A 27,645-nucleotide genomic window follows, 5' to 3' on the forward strand; every position below is an offset into this window, starting at 1 on the left:
TGGATAAATGTTGAAGGAGTATTCAAAGAGAACTCAGTCAACACTTGGTAAAGGGCGTGTCTTCCAAGAATGTGAGTTAATTAACTACTATTGTTATCATCTCTTCATCAGCATAATGTTGATTTTGCTTTTGAGACCTAAACATCAAGCTGGACCCTTTTTTTTGAACCTGTGCTTGTAACATTAATAACTAAAGACCATGACGTGGTCTGAGAAATGAGTAATACATATTTCACATGTAGGTTCATGAATGGGTCTTCCTGTTAACTGAAAATGTAGATAAAAGTGTCAATAGTCAATCTAGTGGGTTTCAGATTTAAACTGAGAGCAAATCATCACTGGCAGAACTTTTTATTGCATCAAGAAAATATTGAATAGACAATATAAAGTATGTCTTGTCATAATGTCATTAAATCAATGACCAGCATATTATAAATTAACACATCTTGAACATTATGAACCTTAAACACACGTCTTTATACAGATCTGGGGAAAAAAACGGACCTGAACAAAAAGCGCAGCATCAAACAGCAGCATCTGTGTTAGCCAGCTGTGCAACCACATCTGCAGTTTTTGATATGATTTTGACATTGTAGTTGCTTATGAGTGTCATGAATCAGAAATATTCACTTACCCCTCATTTGTTTTAAGAGAATATACTGTACAGATCAGATGAGAGCCGAACGTTGTGCGGTAACTGCTATAGTATTTTAGATATAGAATGATACTATATTGTCCTTCCATCTTACAGTACTGTGCAAAAGTCAGAGACCACCCTTTCATTTATTTCATTTCTTGTCAGAACAGCCTTTATGCAAAGGTTATTCATTTTCATTGTCAAAAAAGAAGCAAGAACCATTCATTTGACAGTAAATTACACCACAACTAAATATAATTTCAAATGTTGGAGTTTCCGTTCTTTTCAAGAGACTTACTTTCAGTTTTTCAAAGAAATCTGCAGGGATATTGTTCCAAACTCCAAAGTTCTAGGCAGAAAACATATATTTAACAGACAATTACACAAAAGCAACAAACACTCAGTATAATATCAAACGCATCAGTATTTAATTTGTCCACTCTTTACTTTTGTGCACCTACTGCCATGTTAACTCCTCCGTCTTTTCAATCTTAAAACCAACCAGTTACAGCTGCATCCTCCTAACAAAGGCTGTTCCCAAAGGAGTCACTGATATTATATTCACCTTCAAAGAAATACTAACATTGAAAATACATGAAAAAACACAAGTTTTTTTTAAAAAAATTAAAAGATACAGGGAAAATGGGGCTCCAACTGTGCACGACCTGGTAAACCACCAACTGTCCCCCAGGAGATAAACAAAACTTTAATCTTTCATCCTTTTGAGAAAATCAAGATCCACTCTGGTGTTTCTGTCCATCCTTCCACTGTGAGAAGACAACTCAGTGCTATGAGTCTGAAAGGATGTGTAGCTGTCAAGAAGCCGTTACTGAGAAAAAAGAAATAGACAAAAACGGGAAAATTTGCAAATCAAATAAAGAAGCTGCTGGTGTTCTCAGAACACTGGACTCAACATGACTGTGTTTGGGATTACTTGGATCGCGAGAAGCAGAAAATGTAACCAATTTCCAAGACAGAATTTTGGAGATGTAGAATAATATCCTTGCAGATATCTCTGAAAAACTGAAAGCAAGTCTCCCTAATAGAATGGAAGCTGTTTTAAAGACAAAAGGTGAACAATAAATACTAAAGAAATTGATATTACATTTAGCTGTTGAGGCTTCTGTGTCATTTTCTGTTAACTGTATGTGTTCTGCTTTTTTCAGAACACTGAATTATGAATAATTTGTATTTAAAGGCTGTTTTGATTGGAAATTAAATAAATGAAGGGTTATCTCTGACTTTTCCACAGTACTGTATATCACAATCTTTAGTTTTGTTCTCCATTTGAGGCTTTCCGGTTTAAAACCATCTAGGGTGAGGATGCCTTTGAGATCACAGTGCGTTTGGTCATAAGTTGCGACAACCTGAAATGAGAGTGCATCTTTGAGCAAACCAAGTGTTTGTACAGTACCAACAGCTTTGCAACAAACCTGGATGATGGCATTGTACCAATACAACAACAATACATAAATAAGAAGCATCAATTAAAAAAAAGCATTGTAAACAATACAACATGAAAACAATACAGTTCCTTTCAGGAATGTGTGCAGTAAAGTATCATTGCCACTGGGCAACAAGTCGATTGACTTTGGTAAACTACATATAGAAGTAATAAGAAAGATTTATTGGCCTTCTTGAGAGAAAAAACAAAGCCAATTATGTGTAGATCTTGAAGAATTGCTTCTCTCCTTTTGCCAGCAAATCCTGCTGTGTTTAACAAGGGACCAATTAACAACATCTCTGCAGTCGGCAGTCTATAGGGAATGTGGATGTGTGAAGAGGAGGTGTTTTACAGGCTTCTAGCTGAAACACACGGGTCCGACAGTAAATCCGAAGTCTTCGGTGAGGTCACTATGGCCAAACAGTGCCAAGTCTCTGATTGGCAAAAGGTCCAGGTCTTCAGTTTCAAACTGGAACACAGACTCCTGAGGCCCTGTATCCAACTCCTCCATTGGCTGCAATATCAGTGACCATTAATGAGCAACACACAGCCAAACAAGCCACATCAGACCCTGTTTACACTTGCTTATTTCATGTGAGTTGTATCTGGATTGTATTATGTATTTTATTCATGTGCATTTACACTTGGTAGTCAAATCTCTGGTCACATTTAAATCTGATTGCTGCACTGATCGCCTCAGTAACCTTAGAAGTCCTTTTAAAGGCTAAGAAAATCCCCTTCTGATGATGTGTCCTGAAGGTGGAAGTAACTTTTTAAAAACTACTCTAAAAAGTACTCTGGGGAGGATTTTTAGATGTGGGCTATTTTGAATCTTTTTGATTTTTTTGGTAACCTGATCAGAAGAAAGGCAGATTGGTTCTAGGAAGCCAGATATCTTATTACAGTTGTGTAACTGCACTAACTGTCTTCAAATTACAATGGACATAATGGATGAAAATGACAGAAGCGACAGTGGACCACTGTTGGCCCGCTGATGGCAAAGCTGGCAGTCCACTGGCGTAAAAGCTCAGCGTTTTCCAGGCAGTCCACCGGTGGTTAAGCAGAGTAATAAACAAAATTCCACTTATTATTGCTCATTTTCCACTCACAGGCCAATTTATTTATTTTTCCTTCCTTTCTTTATTTAGTTATACTTTGTATAGTGCAGTAAATAATTTTAATCCAGCACAGTATCAGCAACAACATTTTCTGTAAAATCATTTAACATTAGGCCTATTCATTATTTTTGTTTTTTTTGTAACATTTGTCCAAGTTTATTCTCTAAAATAGAAGGCTATGTGCATTTAAAAGAGATTAAAAACTAGTTAGAGCTTGTATGCAGGACAATAATCTGGGTGGTCTGATGGTGGACCAGCAGTGGCAAACAGTCAGTAGGGTGCCAGCCTTATCAAGCCAGTGGGTCGATATATGCTTGCTATCTGTGAAGCTATAAGCTAAAGTTACATCTGAGTATCTAGAAATCTTAGCTTATTTTGGCTTCATTTTTTTTTGAAAGGGTAAAAATATTTGCTAGCTTGGCTGTATTCATTTGCCTATAGATCAGTGGCCAAGCTAGTAGTAAGGATTGGTTGACACCACAGGGATTCCTTATGGCTGTTTGATGTACTTGCATAATGCATGCTGCGTATTGTAGTGAGAGAACACTGATGATAACATGAAACTCATGAATTCTGTCAAACTGATAAGACTGAGGGATATAATTCTGCACTACAGACTACTACATAACACATCCAATAACATATAAGACTCTAGTTCTAGGCCTCAGTGTCCCTTTAAATTGAGGCAGCAACTTGCAATCATATTTAAATCTTTCTGAAAATTGTCTTGGGTCTATATACACCTGCATTTATATGTAAATAATCCCTATCAAGATATAATCCTGATACTGAAGACATCTGAAGAAAAACATGTATAAACAGAGTCAAAACTGAATCCAAATAATACAGCTAATGTGAAAAAACACATACCACACAATCTCGTAACGTCCCTAAGAAGCTCTGTCTCCGAGAGTCTGCGAGGAATTTGATTTCTCTCTCGCTCGAGCCCTGCCTGCTCATGCGCTGGCAGGAGAACGTGATGTTCTGCGTGACCAGCCTGCTGTTCAGCCGCAGAAACCTCATCTGGACCACGCTGATTTCTGTATAATTAAACTTCAAAGGCGAACAGGGAATGCAGTAAGTGAAAAAAGAAGAGCACAAGCTGTTAAAAACTCTGTTAGATTGGCTTTGCCGCTGTGTGAGAAATACCTGAAAGCCACTGTTCATGGTACTCAGCCAGGTGAAAGAGTCTGCCTCAGAGTCTTTCAGCCATGCTTTCTTCGGTACCTGCAGCACAGGGACTTGTATTAATCACCTCAGTACAGCAGATATAAGAGGTCACAGCCTCAGAAAGAGCTGAGAAATGTCTGAAATACTCCTTATGCCTTACCTGCGGTCGGAGAGGAGAAAGACACGTCTGACCACCTGAACTGAAGCGACAGTAGACTAGAAGAGCATCTGTTGGATTGCCTTGGTTTGGATCAATGTAGTACATTCCTGAAAAAAAATACATCTTGAATGTCACAGTAGCCGGTTATGTCCTATAATTGATCAGATGTGATGGAAGTTTATTATAGTTCCTATAAAACGGACAGTTCCGGTTCTAAAATATGACTGTCGAAGCGACTATAAAATACTAGACATACAAGCAGAGTACATAACCACACACATAAACTGAATTCTGTATTAATGCAGCAAGTTTTTAAAAAACATTACGCTCTTCTCGGAATAATCTTTGGTCGTTATATTGCTTGATGACCAGTACCAGTGCCAAGGCTGGCATATTGGATGGACCTGACAAATTCACAGGTGAGCTGAACCCTGAATTTTTAACGGTAACAGAATTTTCTTAGTCAAATAACCATGTCGATAATGACCGCAGTAAATGGTTAAAGCTAATATATATATAATGACTAGAAGAAAATGTGTTTCTATTATCATATTACATTATTATTAGTAGTAATAATATTATTATTACTATTATTATTAATAAACATACATTATATATATATATACATATATGTATCCTTTGTGCAGTGGTCTGTGTGAAGTGGATGAGGAGCAAGTATGTGTTAAAGCTAAATCTTTGTCAAATAAAAAGTACAATATTGTGGTTGTAACATATTTTCATCTTTTTTCGGCGTTTTACCCCATATGTCTCCCCAATTTAGTTATGCCCCCATCACCTAGATTCCACTCGTTATTTAGGTCTCCCCCCACATGATGCAACCAGCCCTAGGAGGGTGAAGGCTAGCACATGCTTCTTCTGATTTCTGTGAAGCATCATCACATCACCTGCCGGTAATGCAATGTCATTGGACAGCTTGCATAATGCCAATTCTGTTACGTCAGCTAACAGACACACATGTTGGCTAGCATCACCCTGAGTGACGTGGGGGAAAGGAAGGGCCATCTTACCCACCCACAGAGCAAGGCCAGTTGTGCTCTGTTAGACTCCTGGCCACAGGTGGCTGTTGCATTACCGCATATTGAACTCATTATCTCCCAATAATAAGGCCAACACTTAGACTACTGCAACTGTAATCAATCTAGTAAGAAAGAACAGAATTGCAAATGTCACACAAAGTTTGCCGTTCAATGCCGTGTTGTCTGTGCCTGCTGAGTCTAACTGTATGAGAGCTGAGACAGAACACTGTTTCTCCTGAGATGCATAACTGTTTCATCTGATCGTCTTAGGATGTTCTAATATCACCGTGCCTTAGCTGGCTTTTTGCACAGGCATTATATCTATCTGCTTCAACAAGCACATTCAACCAGCACAGCTCAACAGCCTTGTCAATTGAACAGTTTCATCTATGTTAGGTATAATTAATGTGATATCACCCAACATAAAGTTCAGTTATGTTCAAGTGTGGGAATATTAGTGTTTGCATGAAATAAATCCATAAATGAAAAGATTTTTTTTTGGTGGTAAGTGAGTTCTTGTCATCACTGGGGGGTGGTTACGACAATAACTCGGTTAATCATCAGAAACAGACTTACTTCTGCTTAGCAACCTCAGAACAGGATACAACCTAAAACTTAGATACATAAAACCTGAAGCTAATAATAGAAACAAATCTACACTTATTTTTGCACAAAGAAGCAACATCACTTTAATATGCTCGTAATATCTCTCTGTGATTCTGCTATTTATGATCACACATTTAGCAAGTATATATTTATTTATGTTTTGGTAAGATCTGAATATTGAAACTACATTTGAGTAGTAATTTTGCGTGGACCAGGGATAATAATATGTGGGTCTAGGCCCACTGGGCTCAAACATATCGCCGACACTGGTGGCAACCATAGCTTACTGTTATCAAACCACATTGTTTTGTAGGATAATTGTTTATAGTGATTATTATTAGTAGTAAATTTGCTGAACATTGCTGAATTTTACCATACTGTATTCTATCTTGCTTCACTTCATGCCATGCCTAATGACACCCCTATACCGTGGTAAAAACACAGTAATGCACAACCCATTGTGGCTTTTAATTTATGATGCAGTTTTCTTAATTTTCTAGCATATATTACTGTCTATAAAGTAATGGTAGCATAAACAAAGCTCCTACCATCAGTGTAGTTTGGATGGCACATCAGCAGCTCCAAGCAGGTCGTCGCTGGATGCTCTTTAGTGCCGTCTGGTGGATCTATGAAGAGACGCAGGTCTTGCTGAAGGGAGTCCAGTAATGTTCTGATGAGGGGGTAGTTTGGCTTGTCTGACTGATACATAAGGTCCTGATTTGGATGAGAAGAAACACATGATCTGGTCACAGAAAATGTCTTCCTCTGTTTTTAAGAAAACACATTTTCTTTAGCAATGGCTGATATTGTAAAGAACCTGAACCTGGACATTTGTTTACACATAAACAGCTGTGACTTGCCTTTAGCTGAGTCACTGTGAGGTTAAGAGATAACCCTTGAAGCCCTGGAGGACCTGGTGGCCCCTGCAGGAAACATCAGATCATGTCACTACAGCAAACCTTGCCAAATTTCTGTATTGGTAGTGATCTGAAGCAAAAGCTGTTATACTTACAGGCGGTCCTCTTTGACCTGCAGATCCGAGCAGCCCTGGATATCCCTTTAAGCCCTGACAACATATGAAACAATATTACAATACAGTATGCCTTGTAATTCAACCTGTGACATGTTCTTACAGAATGGTGTATGAAACTGCTTTTTCTGAAGTAAAAAGATAACAGACTATAATTAAATAAATGTTTCAGACCTTTTCTCCAAATAACCCCTGTGGAGAACAGAAACGAACAGAATTAACAGTCACTTTATGCAGAGTGTTCACCGAGTGCATGATCTGCACTTTAAGGAGGCTAATTTTCTTCTCCAAGTACTTTAGAGACTTCATTAAGATTACATTAGTAGCACATTAAAGTCTCTCTGAGAGCCCTGTGCAAGCTGATTACTGGCTCACAAATGGTCCAGACAAATGGGACTTTATGCTAATCTTCAAGTGGATAGTGTTTTACATTAACAGATTTTTTTTAAGAATTCAGATGAGCTTACTTACAGGCAGGCCTGGTAGGCCCGGTCTCCCTCTTGGTCCTGTAGGACCGATATCACCCTGAAAAAACACAGCATGTAAAAATTCTCCCACTGAGTACCGATCGCATGTTTGGAATATTAAGCTAGGTGAAAATACATCATTCAACATGTCACCTGCTCTCCTTTTGTGCCATGTTTGCCAGACTGTCCAATGAGGCCCTGTTCCCCCTGAAATTAATGGAAAGAGATTCAATAGCCTAAAGCATAGCTTTAATCTGAGTTTGTAGTTACGTGAAATACTTGTTTATACATTCAGCTTTGTAGTTATTGTCAGAGATGGATAAAAAAGAGGCAGTCCGGGTTTCATTTAAACTCTACTGGTACTTCATGGAATCCATGATGCCATGTATCCTAAAAAGGTTCCCAAGTCCTTTGGAGAAAATACAGCCCCAAAGCATCACAGGTCGTCCATCATACTTAAAAGTAAAATGAAGTTATTTTCTGTAAAACCATCCTTCTTTGTACTCCAAACCCAAATAGAGCTTTTTGTTGCCAAAAAGCTCTATTTTTGTCTCATCTGACCATAGAACTCAGTTTCACTCAAAGTACAAGTAACATCTAGTGAACTCTGGGCGCATATGTTTGTGGTTAGATGAAAGAAAAGGCTTTCTTCTGGCACGCCTTTCAAATAGTTTGTTGGTTTAGAGGTGGTGTCTGATTGGAGTTTTGGAGAATAGGTGACCAAAAATGCTACAATCTTCTGCAAATCTCCAACTGTGATCCCTGGAGAAATTTTTGCCTCTTTAACTATCCTTTTCACTGTGCTTGGGGGCAAAATACACTGGTGTCCTTTTCCAGGCAGGTTCATTACAGCTCTGGTTGTTTTAAACCTCTGAATCATTGCCCTATTAGATGTGTAGCTAGTTTGTAAAGCCATTGTCTGATTTCTGAAGGTCAAAACACTTTTGTCTCATTGCATTTGTGTTTTTCTAATGACTGATGAAAGAGAGTTTGACTGCTGTGTCACCTCCAGTGAAACAGGGAGTCATGGATGATTGCTTAAGAGTTCCTGAACATTCAGGTAGACTTAAAAAAGTGAAATGGAAATATGCTTTAGTAACATTTTGTTCATAAGAATTTCTAGGAATGTAAATAATTGTGCCACATGTTTTGTCAATATACAGTCAAAGTCAAAGCCACAAGTAAGACATCGCTCCTAATTATAGGTTATATGTTTCAGAGTCACCCATTTCAAACAGATATGTAAAATCAAGCACACAGCCATGCAGTCTCCAGAGGCGAACACTGGCAGTACAATGGGTTGTACTGAAGAGCTCAGTGACTTTAAACTTGGCACTGTCACAGTATGCCACTTTTGCCTCAAGTCAGTTTGTAAAATTTCTGCAATTGTAATTGCTGTTACTGTGAAAAGGAAGCATGCTCAGCTACAAATAGGTAGACCATATAAACTCACAGAGCAAGGCAGCTGAATGCTGAAGCACACAGCGCATAAAAAGCACCTATTCTCTGTTGTATCACTCACTACAGAGTTCCAAACTGGCTTTGGAAGCAACATCTGAACATCAAGAACAGTGCACTGTTCATGAAATGTTTCACGCAGTTTAAACATTTCTCTAGAGTAATAAATGAATCATGCTTCACTATCTAGCAGTCTGATAGATGAATCTGGGTTTGGCGGATGCCAGGAAAACACTACCTACCAGAATGTATGGTGCCAACAGTAAAGTTTGGTGGAGGAGGGATAATGGTCTGGGACTGTTTTTTCAGGGTTTAGGATCAGCCTTTTAGTTTCAGTGAAGGGTAATGTTAATGCTACAGCGTATACTGACACTGGTTTGATGAGATTGGTGTGGCTGAACTCCAGTGGCCTACAAAAAGCCCTGACCTCAACGCTTTGGGATGATTTGGTATGTTGATTGCGAGCCAGTGCCTGACCGTGCAAACAGACGCACTCCAAAATCATGAGTAAAACAGAGATTAGCCTCATAGATCCAGTACAAAAGGACAGAAGCAAACTTCAGACACCAAACATGTCTTGGCTAATTGGCATAAGCACAAAATTATGCACATTTAAACCATCACATTAAGTGAATGAATGCCATTACTTTCACTCCATCGCTCCCTGGTGGACCAGGTGGCCCCATGTCCCCTTTCTCTCCCTGCAGATGAAAAAAGGAGCATTAACTGTCAGATTAGTGATGCAGGAAATGCAGGATGATCCCCGAATCATCAAAGAAAAACATCATACCTGTGGTCCTTTTTCACCTTTATCTCCTTTCTGTCCCACTAAGCCAGGCAAACCCTGAAGGAAAGGGAAGGAGAAAGATGCAGGACATATTTCAGTGATGTATGAGCTGTTTTGTACAGTGCATCCAAAACAACAGAAATAAATTATTTATTCAAATCAAGGATACAGCAGGACTGAAAAGCTCTGTTCAGTGATGATTCCTCGTGATAGAGGAGGTTATAATCACTCACATATGAGCCTGGTCTCCCTGGTTGTCCAGTCTGCCCCACAGACCCCAGCTGACCCTGAGGAAACCCACATCAGCTGAATCAACCAAAACCTTAGCAAAGCAAGGCCTACTTCTCTTGGTTATCACTTAAAAACTACTCTAAATTGGAGAATTCTATAGGTTACTGCCTTCTAGATCAAGTTAGGGATAAGAGTATTCACCTTCTCTCCTTTGACTCCTCTCAGCCCTCTTTGTCCAGCTTTCCCTCTTTTACCCTGAGAATGAAATAGTAATACTGATTCTGTTATTCTAATTCAAACACAGTGAGGGGGTTTAGAACTGTGGTGTTTTTCTTACCCTCCGTCCAGCATTCCCAGTCATTCCAGGCTGTCCATCTCGACCATCCTTTCCCTGGAAAAATAAAAAAAACTTGATCAGACTGATGGGGACTGATCTAGCATGCTCTGTCTACAGTGCTTGAATAAATAAACAAGCACTGTAGATAGAGCTAGAGATGAAGACAGATATTAATAAATAAGAAAGGAAAAGTATCTTAATTGACAATAAGAGATGAAGGAAAAAGTGACCTGACCTTCTGACCTTTCTGGCCCACTCTTCCCTCAGGACCAGATCTGCCCTTTGGACCCTGAAAATAAGCAAACAATGACAAAAATCAATTAAAAAAGTCAGTAAGAGTATTTTAAACACCCCCAATGTTCATCCTTAGAAGTTGGTTGCATTTTCTGTTGCTCATGATCCAGGTAATCCAAAACACATTCAACAATGTTAAAGTCTGGATTCTGGGGTGGCCAGCCCACCAGCAGCTTTCTTTATCTTATGTCTAATCTCCTATATATTTCCTGAAAATGAAATGACGAAGTCAAAGGCCTTTTTGACTATTAATATAAAAATACAACCATAGAAGATTATAATAGTGGATGACCAAAGACTACTTTCAATCTGAAAGAAAAACCCCTAAGTAAAGTAAAAAGAAGTAAAAAGAAGAATTCACTAGCATGATATTCACCATAAGATGCAAACCAATGGCAAGCCTCAAGAAAGGCCAGGTTACAGTTTGTGAAAAGTGTACAATAACATCCTAAAGAGTTCTGAAACAATATGTAATGGACTGGTCAGATGAAGATGAAACTGCAGAGGTTTAAAATCAAGAATGCATGGACAGAAAAAACAAACTGCTCATCTTGATGCTAAACATACCACTTCATCTGTGAAACATGGTGGCATGAACATCTACAGCTACGGTAGAGCTGACTAATTTCTGTTTTATGACTGTATAACTACAGAAAGGATGAATTACGAAATGTGCAGAAACAACTGTTCACATCAAAGCAAATGCTAATAAAAGTGTAACAGCTAAAAAAACGTACTATGAACTAAAGCTGAAGGTGGATTTTTTTAGGAGCAATAAACATGTATTTTACTTACTAAGGGCAAAAACTATGCATTATACAAATATGATGAAAATATACACAATATTGTACATATTACTCTCACATTAACTTACATCCTGTGCTTTAACCTCACGGCCATAATTTCAAATTCAACGTGCCGGGGTGCTGCTTTCTTACTTACAAACTGTACTGTATTGGTACTGCATCATAATAATGACAGTAATAACACATAGCTAAGAAATAAGAAAAACTCTGCTAGGGACAAAAACACTAACCTGTGGTCCAGGAGGGCCAACTGGCCCATCAGGTCCCATTTCTCCTTCAGGCCCCTACACATGGGAGCAAGTTGACACTTCTATAATTGGGAGTCCTTGGTACAAAGCAGAGCTTGAGGTGTTAAAATGCATGCAAAATGCATAATTCTGAAAACCAGCACACTGTACCTCTAATCCTGGAAGTCCTGGAGGACCTCTGATTCCTGGTAAACCCTCTGGTCCCTGTCCAGGAAACATCAAAACAATAGCATCGGGACGATTCTGGCAAATTAGGGAGGATAAGCTACATTTATCCTAGGCTTACCTTCTCTCCTGGAGGTCCAGGCTTGCCAAGGTCACCTTTCAGTCCCTCTGTTCCTGGTGAGCCTTTAGGACCTGTCAAGCCTTCAGGGCCTCTAGGACCCACAGCTCCCTAAAACAGGTGCAGTATTAGAATGGTGAAAGAGAACAGTTTGAGAATGTGATCAGTGTTTGTGGGAATGACTGGGGTACCAGTAGAAATTTTGGGAACAGAGCTTGTAACAACATAAAATGTGACAAATACTCATAATAGTCCTTTTTTGTCATAATTCATACTTTCACTATGCTGTCATCTCTAGCAAGTAGCAAGCTGTAAATATGAATATAAGCAACATGGCTCATCATTATCATCCTCATCTTCTTAAACCACTTGATTCAGTTAGGGTCATGGAAGCAAAAGGGAAAGCAGAGAATCCCAGGCAACCTTGTTCCCTGCAACTTTCTCCAGCTCATTCTGGAGGATCCTGAGCTGCTCCCAGGCCACTTGGAGATAAAATCCCTCCAGCAGGTCCTAGGATGACCAGGATGCCATGCCTGGTAAACCTCCAACGGGTGCCATGTAAACCTCCAACGACGAGGCAGTATTCCTAATCAGATGCCCGAACCACCTCAACTGTCTCCTCTCAATGTGGAGGAGTGGGGGCTCTACTTTGATCCCCTAGGGAGCTCCTCACCCTATCAAGTAAATCTTAGCTCGCCACCCTGAGAAGAAAGCTCATTTCTGCTGTTTGTGTCCGCAATCTTATTCTTTCGGTCATTACCCAAAGCTCATGACCATAGGTGAGGGTGGAGACGTAGGCTACCTGGTAAACAGAGAGCTTTGCCTCATGGCTTAGCTCCCTCTTCACTACTACAGTCCGGTCAGTGACCACATTACTGCGTGTCCAAGCCTGCAGACGATCTCACAATCCCTCTTCCCGTCACTCGTGAACAAGACCCCAAGATACTTAAACTCCTCCATCTGGGCCAGGTCCTCTCCCCTTGTCTGGAGGGGACATGCCATCCTTTTCTGTGCAAGGACTATTTAGAGGTGCAGATCTTCACACCAACCATTTCACACTAAGCTGCAAACAGCTGGCCTGGGGACAGTGTTCATTGGCAAGTGCCTGGTGGCTGGGCAGCCCACGTAACCTGGCCAGGCTCAGTCCGAAAAAGCAACGTGAGGGGACCATGTGGGCCCATGTTTGTTTGTAATGTTTGTTTCTGCTTCAAAGCAAAGTTATGTTTGACAAGTACAGAATAGGTACATTATTTAAAGGCCACCAAAAATTCTACAAACATACTTAATTATCCAGCTATAGATCTTGAAATTCAGTCATGGAGTAGATATTCTGGTTGTAATTCTTACATTATCCAGGCTGATAAGTTGAAAGCGAGGCTATAGAGTATCTATAGCTTTCATAGCGGACACTGGACCACAAGGTAACCTCCTTCTGCAGACCCCTAATGTTTGGCTTGGATATTTTTAAGTACTATAATCAAATGTATTATGTTTCCCTGTAACTTTGTTATCAGATTAACCAGGACACTGTTGGCTCTCTGTGTGTTAAATATTGTGACCTTTTGTTGAGCTGCTAGCGAGGAATGAGGGGTGAAAAGGAGGGGTGAGAAGTCTCTGTGAAAACAGTTTACACCTTTACAAAAGACAAAGACGTCTGTGCTGAGAGAAAACAGACAGCACACCTGCGGCTTTCTTCATATCTTGTACATGTCATGTACAGCCACAGTAAAGCAAAAACATAGCGATTAAAGTAGAAACAGTAAAAATACTTTCATAAATTTTCACTTGTATGCTAAATCGCAAAGATGGAAATCTGGTTTTGTAAATCATACACAAATGCATCACACAAATATATTCCACCAACATTTTTCAAGAAAAAAAATGTGTAAAAATGCATTCAATCAACTGAAGGATCATCAAAACAGGTGGAACTTTTTTTTTTTTGGCTACTGTTAAAAGGGGTTAAACTTGAACATGACACCTGCCATTTTTAAAAGCCTGTTTTATGTTTTTTGCTTCATCTTTATTTGAATAAAAAAGCATGTCTCATTGTTGTTACAAACCATGATTGCCTACACTACTGGCCGTATACACAGAGGAGCCCACTGCAGGGTAACAGAATGCAAGATGTATTGCTGCTGGTACTGTATTGTAAACTAGTCTTTAATTACTATTTAATGAATTAAGCATTTCTACTAAGAATATTTTAGTAAGCCTTAAAATTACATGCAATCGTTGGCCCTTGGAATCATCCTAATCCCCCCCAAACATCTTTACGCTGCCCATGGGGAATTATAACAAAGAGAGCTAATGTACTGACCTTGGGTCCAGGTTTGCCCATTTCACCCTTTGATCCTCTTTGTCCAGCTACCCCCTTTTAACAAGCAAGAAGTAGTGTAAATCAAACAGACTCAAACAGGTCTCCTGTAAAGGCAAAACACTTTAACACAAGCACCAAAAAGGCATTGCAAGCTAATATGTTGCACTTGAAATACTGGAACTGAAGTACTGCAGAAGGCTGCTATAAGCAAATGAGCCTCTAGCCAATTACAACCTTTTTTACTCTGTGCTGTGAGCATCATGACCAATCACAATTTAAGTGTTTTTGTGTCTATTTGACGACTCAAGGTATTCATGTCATTAACAAAAGTAACCTTTTATATATAAATAATGCAGGCCAACCCTTGACCATGCCACATTATAGATTCACCAATGTGTTTCTAAGGAAATTAGTTCACTTAAATGTTTACTTCTTTACTTTTGGAGCGACATGACTAATTTAGCAACACAGTAATGGAAGACTGTCACCCAAAATCATTTAAGGTGATTTAGACTTCTACTATATTAGTCTTGTAGCTCCACTGCAATCCTCTAATATGTTGCAAAGCGTATCGCAAGCGTCATGCAACCTTATTTACTACTTTCAGTAGTTAACACATGGCGGTTATTTACCGGTTCTCCTGGTTCTCCAGTGAAGCCTGTCAGCCCTCTAATGCCAGAATCCCCCTGTAAGACAAAACCACAAAGTCGAACTGGATAATGTTAGCTTTATATTTCACCAGCAAAGGAGAACAGGAGTGAAAAAACATGAAATACCTTTGGCCCTAGTTGCCCATCTGCCCCAGGTCCTCCTCGTGGTCCTATCAAACCCTGTAATTGATCAAATACACTTATTTCACACTTGTATTAACGTATTTGCCAATTAAGAGAACATTCTGGACTAAAATGTTCCTCATTGCATAAAAGGATAACGTGGAAAATATGACAGTACCTCTAGCCCCATCAGGCCTGGTGGGCCAATCTTTCCCATTAGTCCATTCTGACCCTGGAAATAATGAGCACAAATGATATGACATTTTAAAAAGGAAACTGGTAACATGCATGAAAAAAATCACAAAAGTACAAAGAAGTGAGAACTCACAAGCTGCCCAATGTAGCCCTTATCGCCTTTTGGCCCTTTCCCTCCTTGGGCCCCAAAGACTCCTGGGGGCCCCACACGCCCAGAGACACCCTGCGGGCCAGTGTCACCCTAGAAATAGACTATACTTTTAATAAACTGTAAACCACATCATCAGACTGAACTAATGACAAAGCTTTCTTAAATATTGCTGTACCTTCCGTCCTCTCGGGCCTGGATCTCCAATGCTGCCTACAAGACCTGCAGCTCCCTAAAATAAAGTAGCATCTAATTAGAATTTCAGGACATGATTCTCCTAATTCTAAAAGGGAAACCCATTCATTCTAATTCAAAATAAACATGACTTTATTGCAGCTTGTCCAAACAGACGTGGCTTACTTGGATGCGGCCTTAGGCCTAACCCTGATGCCTCTGTACCTGATGTGCTGTACCTAGCAGTTATGGAGTTGAGCCCCTTTTTGTTTGATTCTCCTTATAACAGTAACCATGAAAAGATAGATACCTCTTTGCCTCTTGGTCCTGGTTCCCCCTGCATCCCTGGAAAGCCTTGTTGCCCTGGTTCTCCGGGAGGCCCGATCAATCCAGGTTTTCCAACTGGTCCAGCTGAACCCTACAACACAAATCATTGCTCAACACATGAGAAAGGTGTGTATGACAGGAGACAGTGAATAATTATAAATTAGAGTCACATTTACGAACCAGAATTGAACTAGCAGAGTCACTTACATGATCCCCTTTTCTCCCTGGTGGTCCTTCTAACCCACGGGGACCAGGATAGCCCTTGAGAAAGAAGACATGTATTACCATTTTGTGAGATCTAGTGCAATTTTTTTATTTCTACTGCATTCTATAAGACATATAAAATATAATACTGAGTTTATTTGAGTATCTAAGAAGACATTTGTTACATCATTTGTTATAGCATGCACACAGTGATATGAGCATGTTTCAGTAAGCCCTCATTTTTAATGCACTTATCTAACCTGCGGTCCATCCAGTCCAGTAGAACCAGGGTCACCAGAAGGTCCCGGAACTCCCTGCAGGGAAAACATAACACTGTTTTCTAGTAATGTACAATATTAACATATATTATATTATCACTACAGTTGCAAATTGCATATGTACATGCTTCATCAACTGCCTTGTGCAACATTGTGTGAGGTCTCATTAAGAACCACTTCTACCTGATTTCCTTTTTCTCCAGACATGCCTGCTGTTCCGTCAGTTCCTCGTGTGCCCTGACAAACGGGTAAATGATCATCATCATCATCATCATCTCTTTGACATCATAGATATCACTTATTCACTGGTACAATATGTTGGTTTGCAGTTGAATTAGATGAGTATAATTCCATTTCAATTTAGGTTCTGATATGGTATAATGAGTAAAACGAGTAGTACCCACTCACTGGCAATCCAGTGGGCCCATCTTTTCCACGTGGCCCCTGAGGTCCTGGACTGCCAGGAGGGCCTGACTTCCCTGGCATACCCACAATGCCTGGCAGACCTGGTGAACCCTGAAAGTACAGATGTATCATGCTACCAGATACAGTCACAAAATCAACGCATCAAATCTAGCTCCCCCATGTGGACACAAAGTTATAGCAATAAGTTACAGTGAATGAAAAGGCTGACAAACCAACTCTGATGATGTTCATTTTTGCAAAAAAGCAAAACTGCACAGTGCTATATGTGTTTTATGAGCAATGTTACAAGCAAAACGATTAAAAAAGCATAAATCCATATTTGAGAAGTGTGCAGAGTTACTCCAGCCTTTTTCAACCTAATCTCTTTTTGCTGCATCTGTAAAATACAATTATTCATGACATATAATAATTTCAATGTGTTTCCCTGTACTTAGTAAAAGAACAGAAAACCTGTTTGAAACTATGGTTATAATGGAAGTCCAGGTGATTCAGCTGTGTTTTGAGTCAACGAGTTTTCTATACTTTTCTAAGTACAGGAAAATTATTGTCATGGCAACTGACAGTGTTCCACACATTTATGGATGATGTGACACAGAAAACAACAGGAGATACTCACAGGTGGTCCTTGTATGCCAGCTGGCCCTATCTCACCTTGACGACCCTAAATTATAAGCAAAAAAAAGGACATTAGTGATGTCCCTTCTGCTGAGGTTATATAGCTGCTTTTAGGTTTTGACAACAAACAATGTCAGATAGAACTACCACACCTGAGGTCCAGGTAGGCCTCTCTCACCAGGTGGACCAGGCAGGCCCTAAAAAAATCCACACAACAAATTGCTTTTGTTATCCTATGAACCTTATTAATACTAATCCAAAACTAAACAATGGCCACCAGTTCAGCTTACAGGTGGTCCCCTCTCTCCACGTTTGCCAGTGGTTCCTCTTACACCAGGCTCACCCTAAACACATTAACCACAATTTAATATCACAGCACACATGCAAAACATTAGTGCATTAAACCAGTGAAAGCTTTAATATCATTGAGGACATGAAACTTTTTCTTACCCTCTCTCCTATATGACCAGGCCTTCCCTGTAAGCCTCTAGTCCCTGCATAACCCTGAGTGGGACAATGACAGAATGTGATTAACAGTAGTAAGCTTATATTATAAATGATATTCCTGGTACTATGGATGCACTAAATAGGGAAATAGGGGGCTGATGCCGATATCTGTTTTTTTCCCCATGCACATACATGGAAAAGTGAATACATAAACGTTTATAAAATGTAGAAGTTGGGACTAAATCTTGTGCAATAGATTAGCATTACAGAGAAATATAACATTTACTTAAATGAAGGAAAATGAATAAAATGCTCACCCAGTCATCCAGCATTGTGCTCTTTCACAGTACAATAAATATGCATATATAGTTTCTAAATGGTTCACAGTTTAGACATACAGTTTTAGGAAAATCTTCTTTAAAGAAATGTCTATATAAAAGCTCTTCGGGGAAATAAAAGTGGTCCCTCTATGTCAAAAAACCCGTAAACTTTTTGGCACCACACACCACAGAGTCATCATAAGTTTACTCTGACACCAATATACCAGCACATTCAGATCACTGTAGAATCAACAGCATTAAAACAGACTTTATGGGATTACTTACATATATCCCTACAGGCCCCTGCAGACCCCCCAGTCCTGGCTTTCCAGTTAAACCCTGACAAAGGGAGATTTCAGATTGAGTTTGCACTAGGTACTAATATGTAGTATTACTGATATACATTTAATTGCCACTTTATTAGAAACGTCTGTCTTTTTGGTACATATTGTAGATGCACAATTTGCGTTAGTCATCCTTTAGACCTTCATCAGTGGGCAGATTCTGACCGCACAACTACTACTGTGAGTAATTTTGATTAGTGGACTATTCTCAGCCCAACAGTGACACTGAAGTGAGTGTTAACTTCAGCAATATTGCTGTGTCTGATGCACTCGTAACAGCACCACACACTACAATGCCTGTATCATATCAGTGTCACTGCTGTGCTGAGAATGGATCCCCACACAAGTAATACCTGGTGTAACACCTTTAGCATTATTTGATGTAAAAGTAACATGCAGTTACTGTTCACATGCCTACAGTATAGGTCAACATATGTCATCTGGATTGTGTTGAGACTGATGTATCATTGATTATTACAGATGTAGTGGACCTCTTGCGGACACTTACCCTCTCTCCTGGAGGACCCGGGCTGCCATCTTGACCAGGTCGCCCAGGTAAGCCCTAAATTAAACACAGGAATAGGTTTTATGTTTCTGTTTTGTGAGTCTGAGCCTGGGTCACAGAAGGACTTTCATAAAACATTTATCAGCAAGTGCCTCTTCAGTTTTGAGGCTGGCAACTGGATCTATTTTTGTATTTTGCATCCACACTCCATATTTAAAGGTACAAAAGTCAGCGGAGTTAAAGGAAGTACTTTTTCTTTTTTAAATTGTAGGCCTACTTAACTATGTAAGCTATGCTGCATTTTGAAAGTTTTTGAATTGCTTACAGTGAATTAACAGGACCTGTTGTAAATTATATTGATTTTTCCTGTACTTTTATTTTAAGCCATTTAAATTATCATATGAGTGTTTTTGTTGGTTACTTTCACTTCTAACACATTAAATCTCGATCAGATTATCCACAGGATACTTTAACTCAAGGAAAGTATGCTTTTTTGACTTGTTGTGGTGTTGGTTTCTTTTAATTTTGCCAAAGCAGTCTAATATAGAGCTCCTTAAAAGTTTATGAAAAGGTCAAAGGCTCAGATGTTAGCATTTCGTATTTAATCATCATTTAATGAACTTGTTCCTCTGAATCTATTTGATGGTGTTATATTTACCAGTGATCCAGGGGGTCCTCTTCGTCCTGGCTCTCCTGTTAACCCCCTGAAACCCTAGAATTGCCACAAATTGCATTGTATATTTCACATTATATATAAATGTTACATAGTCACAGATTATTATCCGACAGCACTCAACCCATCCAATACACGTACAGTGGCTCCAAAAAGTTTTTGGACATTGAAATCCATTTAACTATTGATGAACTTTAATGAAGTTCTTTAGGTTACTTCATAAACATAGAAGTGTTCAAAGGCATTTTTGATGCAAAACTGCAGAAATCTACAGAGATAATGATCTAAAATGCATCAGCCACCTTTTTAAGCAACACTTTGCCAAAAAGAAAATGACAGTGTTGCAATTGGCCTGTTTAAAAAAAATGCCAACCGGTTTGACATTTTGTTTCCAAATACAATCAATTTAATACAAGTATGGCACAAGTGTTATATAGCAACTCCTTGATTTAAAAATCTTGTTCAGAAGCAACAAAAACATCTAGACATCTAGGATTACTCCTAAAACAGAGGTCACTCTTTTCTTGTTAAGCACATAACCCAGGCTACTGAGTGAGTTCCCAAAGTTCCCTGGATGTTTAAGGCCTTGTTAAGTTTTACAGCCTCTGATCTTGTCACCTCTCTCTGACATTTACGTGCCTGTATAATGCGTTACTCCAGTTTCTGAAGACACAATGCTGACTGACCAGTTGCCCTGGCCACTTTAAAGGTGACTGACACTCATACAGACTAGTTGTTACAACTTATTTTACTAGCAGCTTTAGAAGAGTTTAAGTGTTACAAGAGTATAAGAGTCACAAGCCATGCACTAATATTGTATCACAACAGCACTCACATTTGGTCCTTTATCTCCTGCATTTCCAACTGAGCCAGAAACACCCTACCGAAAAACACACACAGAAAAATACTAAGACACATCTTTTAACATTTCATTATGGTAATACAGAAGGAAATATGTAAACACGACTATCTTTGTTAGGGCCCATATCATGGGGGAAAAACGTTTCAAAATGTACAATTCATTCTCCAGTCGATATAGTCCATATATATGGAAGCTAAGCTACAAAAAGCAGTCTGTTTTTAATTCATCATGGTTATGATGTCACAACCATGGACATATTTAGACATCATCACCAATTCGGCAAGGTAGTTCAGCCTGCTCACTCACAATGAAGTGATAAAGAGTGTTGTTACTCCATACAGTGTGTAGCAGTTATTGGAGCAAAAGATATCAATTAAATGTGCTGTTCATGGCTGTCAGAAAGCAAATGTATCACTGCAGGCTCACAAAGGATCTGAACGTTTATCTCTTCCTGTTATCCCTAAGGATTTCAGTCCGAGATCAACAGTTCAGGACATTTCAGACCAGACTGCTTTTTAGATGTGGTGGATTTTAAAGTCCTGGCTTGTAACTTGTTCATGTTTAGGAGGCTGAAAATTCTCCACAAGGGGGCACCTTCAGCAGTAAAATAGCTTCATAAGAGCAATGCCTCCTGTCAATATGTCCTTGTTGAATGCAGCGCAAGGACAAATAACATGCAGTACCAGAAAACTGTAGAATATGGGCCCTTTATTTTGGTTTCTAAGAACTCTGAATAGAATTTCTGGTCATGCATTTATTAATTATGGCAGACCAAAACAAAAAGAGCTTGAATGGTAAGTTGATAATTTATAAAATGGGAACCTGTGTACCAGGCTTTCCTTCTGCTCCCTCTGTGCCTGGTGGGCCTCTCAAACCCTGCCAATAGAGACACACATGCATGCCATATACCAAAAATACACTGCAAATACAATAAAAAACTACACACAAAAAACTTCTAAAGATACATCCTGATATCATACTGTCAATTTAAGGACTTACCGTCAGTCCATGAATACCAGGTGGCCCATGCTGGCCTGGTCGGCCCTATAGGAGAAGTTTGTTGAGAGAGCTTATGAAACTTTGCACATCAAATTGAACCCTTATTTGCAAAAGACTCTATCCAAGTCTGTGGCCACATTTACACTCAAAATTTGACTATTCTTAGTTAATTATATGAAAATGAATCTAGAAATTTATCTTACTCTTTGTCCTTTGGGTCCTGTCCTGCCGTTGAGTCCAGGGTCGCCTCTATTTCCCTTATGTTCAGAACCAAAACCAAAAAGTGCAGAGACATAAAATGACATCAGTGGATATTATACACAACCAGATCTTGTTACATCATTCTGCTTTCTGAGAAACTCTCTCAGTGAGTATGTGTAAATGTAAAACGCTAAGCTCTTTTCCATATGACATTTGTCTGCCATTGTTTCATCTCAAAGTCATAAACTGCTCCAACCTTTTGACCCTCTTTTCCAATCATTCCCTGGAGACCCACTTCACCGTCTTCACCCTGATGGTAGTGAAGGAAGAGAATGAGAAAAAAGAAAAAACAAAAGAGTTTTTAATGAGGAAAGTTCCTCTAATCAGCAAGCCCTAATCAGAAAGTGCTGAAAGGGTCCCATAATCACAACGATCATAGTGGTGTAGTTTTAAAGAACTGCTGCTGTTGTCAAGCCTCAGAACCCAATATTGTCCTGTTCTGCAGTGATTCCTGGGTTCTAAGTCCTTAAACTGTATGGGTCTGTATGTGGGTCCATACTTCAATTCCTCTGTTTTAACTACATAACATACATATAAGCTTTGTAGTAGTTACTCCATCATTTATAGTAATTACTAAATAATATGTCTAAGATTATTAACAGAATTATACAACTTAAGAACATAGTAATACATCTGTAGCATAAGGGGTTACAAGATATTAAGGTTTCAACAATTTATTGGTATAAGCTAAAATTGGCTCCCATAAGGCTGATAATAAGATTATAAACAAAACAAGAAGTCTTAACATAAACAACATACAGTACTGTGCAAAATATAGAGGGGTGGTCAGTCCAATGTTCTGAGAATACCAGCCGCTTCTTTTTGTCTATTTTCTTTTTACATTAAGGGCTTTATGACAGCTCCACATCCTTTCAGACTCAGTGTTGAGTTGTCTTCTCACAGTGTAAGGATGGACAGAAACACCTGTGGATTTTTCAGATCTGAAGCAAAAGTGGAGGTTGATTTTCTCCTCTCTCTCAAAAATGAAAGCTTTATGCACTGTTTATCTGATGGGGACAGTTTTGATGGTCTACCGGTTGCGCGGTTGTTAGGAGTCCCATTTTCTCTGAGTATTTTAATAATTTTTTGAACTCCAATTTTGAAAACACCTGTCTTACTTATTTTCCCTTGACTTTCTCATTCTTTGTGCAAGTGAATTATTATTATCTCCTCAGAAATATCTCCTGAAAAGTGAACAATGCAATCAATTGCAGTGTTCACTGGAAATTAAATAAAGGAAGGGTGGTCTTTGATGTTTGCACAGCACTGTAATTATAAATCTTCAGTATAAGGGGTTGAAAGCCTTAGTGTATGACCATCATGTTGGCTGGCCGATAAAATATTAAGGTTCCACAAATTTATTGGTATTGGAGAAAATTGGCTCCGATAAGGCTGATTAATAAGGCCACTCTTGCTTTGAAGTTGCCTATTTAATATTATACTATATTCTGTTTTGTATATCTCTCTCGTTTGTGAGTTTCTGAGGTTTTTAATGGTCTGAGTGCTGGTAATGCCAAGGATGTTAAAAGGCCTCGCCCACATTGCTACAATATTTATATTAATTAAGACTTTGGGAGTTTCTCCTCTTTATTTGGGTGTAAGACATTTGACAGAGGCCTGATTGCCATAATTAACAATTGAAGGCAGACAACTGGCAATAGTCCTTTAAATGGCCAGGGCCCACCGAAGGGCCCACCGAAGGGCCCAGTGTTTTATCACATATTTCTGTGACCTATGAATAGGTCAGCCAGTTTGCAATGAAGTCCCTATAGTTACTGAATAGTAAGCCTTAGTATGTATAAGCCTGGACATTTAAACGGTTAAATCATAATGTTCACATTAATCTGCCTGCAAAACCAGCTGTCATCCTTTCAGAACAATGTAAGGCATAAAACATAAAACATGTTGTCTACTATGAGACTGGTTACCAAACCATACCTGGACCCCTGAAGGTCCTGGTTGACCTCTGACCCCAGGTAAGCCAACAAGGCCAGGCAGACCTCTCTCACCCTGAGGACCCACAATCCCCGGTGCTCCAGGTGTTCCCTAATCCCAACAACACCATAAGATGAATCTAGTCATGAAATATGATATCAGTTGTAATTTTGACACTGCTAAATCAGAGATCATTACTTTTTCTCCTTTGGGTCCAGGGTCTCCTCTCTCTCCATCCAGACCCCTACTGCCCTAGATGATTGACATCAGTTAGAAGGACACTGCATAACATACATGTAAATGTGAATAATAGTGATTTTCTTAGAGAATGCAATCGTAGATGTCTTACTGTGGAGCCTGGAAATCCCTTCAGACCTGGATTTCCAGTCATGCCCTATTAAGAAAGAAAACCAATGGATAGATACAGTACTTAGTGAAGACATTCAAATAAAATGGGCTTAAAGAATTACAGAGCTTACATTGGACTTAACCCACTGAAGTTAAGAGTCATGTTACTTACTATGTAATTACATTAATACGTAATTAGTCATGTAATTACATAGTAAGTTATGCAGTATGCAGCAAAAATGTAAAGAATTATATATTTTTTCTGAAAAACAAGACAGCACACAACAAAAGCTTTTCATCAAATTTAAATCATAGTAAAACATCTTTTTGACTTATGAACACAAATATTGTTTATTAAAAAAAAAAATGATCTTCAAACAGATTTTCTGTTCTTGTTTCAATGAGCTGCGAGTGAGAAACAATTAATACCAATGTGCACCATGCTTCTGTTATTGGCTGGTGAAAACTGCAACTTTCAGGGGTTGATTTAAGAGTCTGTGTTATTGTTAGATGCCTCCAAAATTTTTATCGCATTTATATCACAATGGGAGAGAATACACACCAGTATCACACATCTATGTTTAAAAAGTAGGAAGATATTCAGGATTGAAGAAAACATTCTTGTAGGACACTTTCACATGAACTCTCCTAATGACCTCACATATAGCCTAGTACTGTGCAAAAGTTAGAGATCAGTCCTCATTGATTTATTTTTACGTCAAAATGGACATTACATACAAGCAATTAGTTTTTCAGAACATATTCCTGGAGATCCTTTTGCACAAGGAAGAGGAATGTGAAAGGAAAGTGAGTTAAAACCTGAGGCTGTTACTGAGAAAAAGACAAAAAAGAAGAAAATTAGCAAATCCAATAAAAAATCCAGGGTGTTCTCAGAGGTCCAGATCTCAACATCACTGAATGTGTTGGGGATTATCTGGATTGTGAGAAGCAGAAAATGCAACCAAGTTCTAAAACTTTTAAAGAGACTAAAAGCGAATCTCCAGAAAAGAACAGAAGCTTCAGTAGAGGCAAAGCGTGGACACACTAAATACTGTAAAAATGGTAATATATTTAGTTGTTGAGACTTCTTTCTGTTAAATTTATATTTTCTGCTTTTCTCTAACACTGAAAACTGAATAACATGTACCTTTGTAACTTGGACCATTTTGACTGGAAACGAAATTAAAGAAGGGGGCTCTCTAACTTTTGCACAGTACTATTTGTCTAAGAACAGATAAGGCAGGGACAACATTGTCTTCCAGTGCATACAGAGTGTCCAGTCTCTGTGAGTGAACATGCTGTGAAACATGCTGGCATTTCTAAAACGTGTTTCTGATTTCTGTTTTTATGGTCTTTCAACAGAAAGCATGTCTTCAGTGTAAGAGAAAAGAGGGCAGCGGGCACATCTGCATGGTTGGGTGAAATGTTAATGGGAATGTTTTTCTGTATCAAAGCCAGAATGACCCTTAAATGCACACCACATGGATCTTCCTAATGTGCTAGTTTACTACTTTTCCATCAAAATGTCATTTTTACTGCAGGATTGTGCTCATCAGTCCTCTCTGTTGTAAACAAGAAAGAGCTCAAACTTTAATCACTGAGGAATCTGTAGCTAATGCTGCTTTGAGTCTGTCTGATGAATTAAACACACAGTGCTAAAGCCAGTTGGCTAAAATAAACAGCTTTCTTACCATTGGCCCTTCAATGCCCTGTAGTCCCCTGTTACCCACTGGACCTTCCTTTCCCTAAAAGCACATTCGAAACATGCACACAGGCACAAAACTGTATGAACTATGGTATAATATTGCTAATATTATACTATATGATATAATATTAATATTATGTTACAATGCTGTAGATAGCTGAGTATATAAGCTATCCTTATTGTGTGAACATTTCATGATGAATGGACGGAGAGAAGTGCTTCAGCATTACTTGGAATAAAATCTTGTTGTAATAATAGACATTAAAAGGTAACATGCTTTTTATAAAGTTTCCGTTTCAGAGATGCAACATTTCGTTTGGACAGCAATAATATGTATTTTAAAACAACTTTAAAGTTTCCAATTCATAGTTTAAGAGCACATGAACATGTATCACAACTTACTGTGTCACCTTTAAGACCCTGAGGACCATCTTTTCCTGTTAGTCCCTGAGGGAAAAAAACAACTATGAGTGAACTTGATTCTCTACTAGGGCTGGTCTGAATAACGGACATTTGTTTATGTTGGTATTGCTTTCTGCATATAGCGATATATATTTTATGTATAGGAAACTTTGTCTTTAAATTGTAGCCTAAACTACAATAAATTTCTTCAGCAAAGACCTTTAAATAGAAAATCTTTTGCTAATATATGAAAAATGTTTACATTATCAGGTGAAAAGAAAAATGTTGCAACAAAAGACTAGAATACACTTGTATGCAAAAGTTTGGGCACCCCTGGTCAAATTGCATGTTTTGATGATTTTCTAAGTGAAAATAAGTTAACACATAAGCTACAGAGAACATGTCTGCACATTTAATGGACAATTAGTGTGTATTTACTGAATTTAACATATTGAAGAAATAATAAAACATAAAATGTGCCCTGTGCAAAAGTTATGGCACATTTTTGAATTTGTTTTATTTTTTTCCAATATGTGAAAAAAAGATGAACAAATAAATAGAAATCATGCACTAAAATGTAAGTTTTTTATCATGTTTTAATCAGATTTAAGGTTCTCTGTAGAGGATGTGTTAATTTATTTCCATTTAGAAAATCAAGAAAACATATAATCTGACAGGGGGTCTTCAAACTTTTGCATACAATTGTATCTTGAACATACCGCTTGTAGGCTACATGTCTTACACCACAGTAGGTTTCAGTTAATTTGCGCAGTAACACTTTCTATGAATGTCACGTTTGTAAGCATCTATAAACACATTCATAACATGTTATAATGCACTCATAAGGCATCATGAACATGACTATAAATATTTATAAAAATGCATTACACGTTATAGCCATGCTTGTCATGCATTATGAATTGTTAACAAAATGCATTATAAGTACTGTTCATAACAAATTATAAGAGCTCATAAGTTGTATTTGTCTGCTCTAAGTAAGTAAAGTGAAGCATACTGTACTAAAGCCTCCTCCAGTGTTAAGAGTGAGGCTTCAAGTTGAAGTATTTACTGAAGAAATTATTGAAACACTACAACATACACAATAAAGCACATTACAGGCTTCAAATGTCAGAGTTTAAAATAGTGCTGCCATTAGTCGTGTTTTAGCCAATGTGGGAAAGTCAGTGTACACCACTGTTAATGTACATCACTGTTAGCATATCCAATATTATACTGTTTGGAGCATCTGAATATTCAGGACTGAAGCCCCA

At 38.6% G+C, this 27,645-nt stretch overlaps 1 protein-coding gene across 1 annotated transcript in view; it reads right to left on the bottom strand.

Moving 5' to 3' along the window:
• Positions 1-1,512: 1,512 nt before the first annotated feature.
• Positions 1,513-27,645, bottom strand: part of si:dkey-61l1.4 (collagen alpha-1(I) chain) — an 88,176-nt gene continuing 62,043 nt past the window's right edge. The window contains exons 23-69 of the mRNA XM_036599098.1: positions 26,375-26,419; positions 25,959-26,012; positions 24,269-24,313; positions 24,118-24,171; positions 23,923-24,030; positions 22,181-22,234; positions 21,927-21,980; positions 21,724-21,768; positions 21,547-21,600; positions 20,698-20,742; positions 19,848-19,901; positions 19,193-19,246; positions 18,626-18,679; positions 18,024-18,077; positions 17,864-17,917; positions 17,726-17,770; positions 17,575-17,619; positions 16,941-17,048; positions 16,716-16,769; positions 16,515-16,568; positions 16,258-16,311; positions 16,034-16,141; positions 15,728-15,781; positions 15,535-15,642; positions 15,385-15,438; positions 15,210-15,263; positions 15,066-15,119; positions 14,434-14,487; positions 12,117-12,224; positions 11,981-12,034; positions 11,813-11,866; positions 10,718-10,771; positions 10,483-10,536; positions 10,347-10,400; positions 10,148-10,201; positions 9,918-9,971; positions 9,775-9,828; positions 7,823-7,876; positions 7,674-7,727; positions 7,377-7,394; positions 7,185-7,238; positions 7,033-7,095; positions 6,721-6,886; positions 4,530-4,636; positions 4,349-4,426; positions 4,070-4,252; positions 1,513-2,595 (exon numbers count right to left, since the gene is read on the bottom strand). Coding sequence (XP_036454991.1) covers positions 2,440-2,595; positions 4,070-4,252; positions 4,349-4,426; positions 4,530-4,636; positions 6,721-6,886; positions 7,033-7,095; positions 7,185-7,238; positions 7,377-7,394; positions 7,674-7,727; positions 7,823-7,876; positions 9,775-9,828; positions 9,918-9,971; positions 10,148-10,201; positions 10,347-10,400; positions 10,483-10,536; positions 10,718-10,771; positions 11,813-11,866; positions 11,981-12,034; positions 12,117-12,224; positions 14,434-14,487; positions 15,066-15,119; positions 15,210-15,263; positions 15,385-15,438; positions 15,535-15,642; positions 15,728-15,781; positions 16,034-16,141; positions 16,258-16,311; positions 16,515-16,568; positions 16,716-16,769; positions 16,941-17,048; positions 17,575-17,619; positions 17,726-17,770; positions 17,864-17,917; positions 18,024-18,077; positions 18,626-18,679; positions 19,193-19,246; positions 19,848-19,901; positions 20,698-20,742; positions 21,547-21,600; positions 21,724-21,768; positions 21,927-21,980; positions 22,181-22,234; positions 23,923-24,030; positions 24,118-24,171; positions 24,269-24,313; positions 25,959-26,012; positions 26,375-26,419 — 3,147 coding nt within the window. The 3' untranslated portion in view covers positions 1,513-2,439. The remainder of the gene's footprint in view (positions 2,596-4,069; positions 4,253-4,348; positions 4,427-4,529; positions 4,637-6,720; positions 6,887-7,032; positions 7,096-7,184; positions 7,239-7,376; positions 7,395-7,673; positions 7,728-7,822; positions 7,877-9,774; positions 9,829-9,917; positions 9,972-10,147; positions 10,202-10,346; positions 10,401-10,482; positions 10,537-10,717; positions 10,772-11,812; positions 11,867-11,980; positions 12,035-12,116; positions 12,225-14,433; positions 14,488-15,065; positions 15,120-15,209; positions 15,264-15,384; positions 15,439-15,534; positions 15,643-15,727; positions 15,782-16,033; positions 16,142-16,257; positions 16,312-16,514; positions 16,569-16,715; positions 16,770-16,940; positions 17,049-17,574; positions 17,620-17,725; positions 17,771-17,863; positions 17,918-18,023; positions 18,078-18,625; positions 18,680-19,192; positions 19,247-19,847; positions 19,902-20,697; positions 20,743-21,546; positions 21,601-21,723; positions 21,769-21,926; positions 21,981-22,180; positions 22,235-23,922; positions 24,031-24,117; positions 24,172-24,268; positions 24,314-25,958; positions 26,013-26,374; positions 26,420-27,645) is intronic.

Source organism: Colossoma macropomum, unplaced genomic scaffold (assembly GCF_904425465.1).
Source record: "Colossoma macropomum unplaced genomic scaffold, Colossoma_macropomum, whole genome shotgun sequence".
NCBI lineage: Eukaryota > Metazoa > Chordata > Actinopteri > Characiformes > Serrasalmidae > Colossoma > Colossoma macropomum.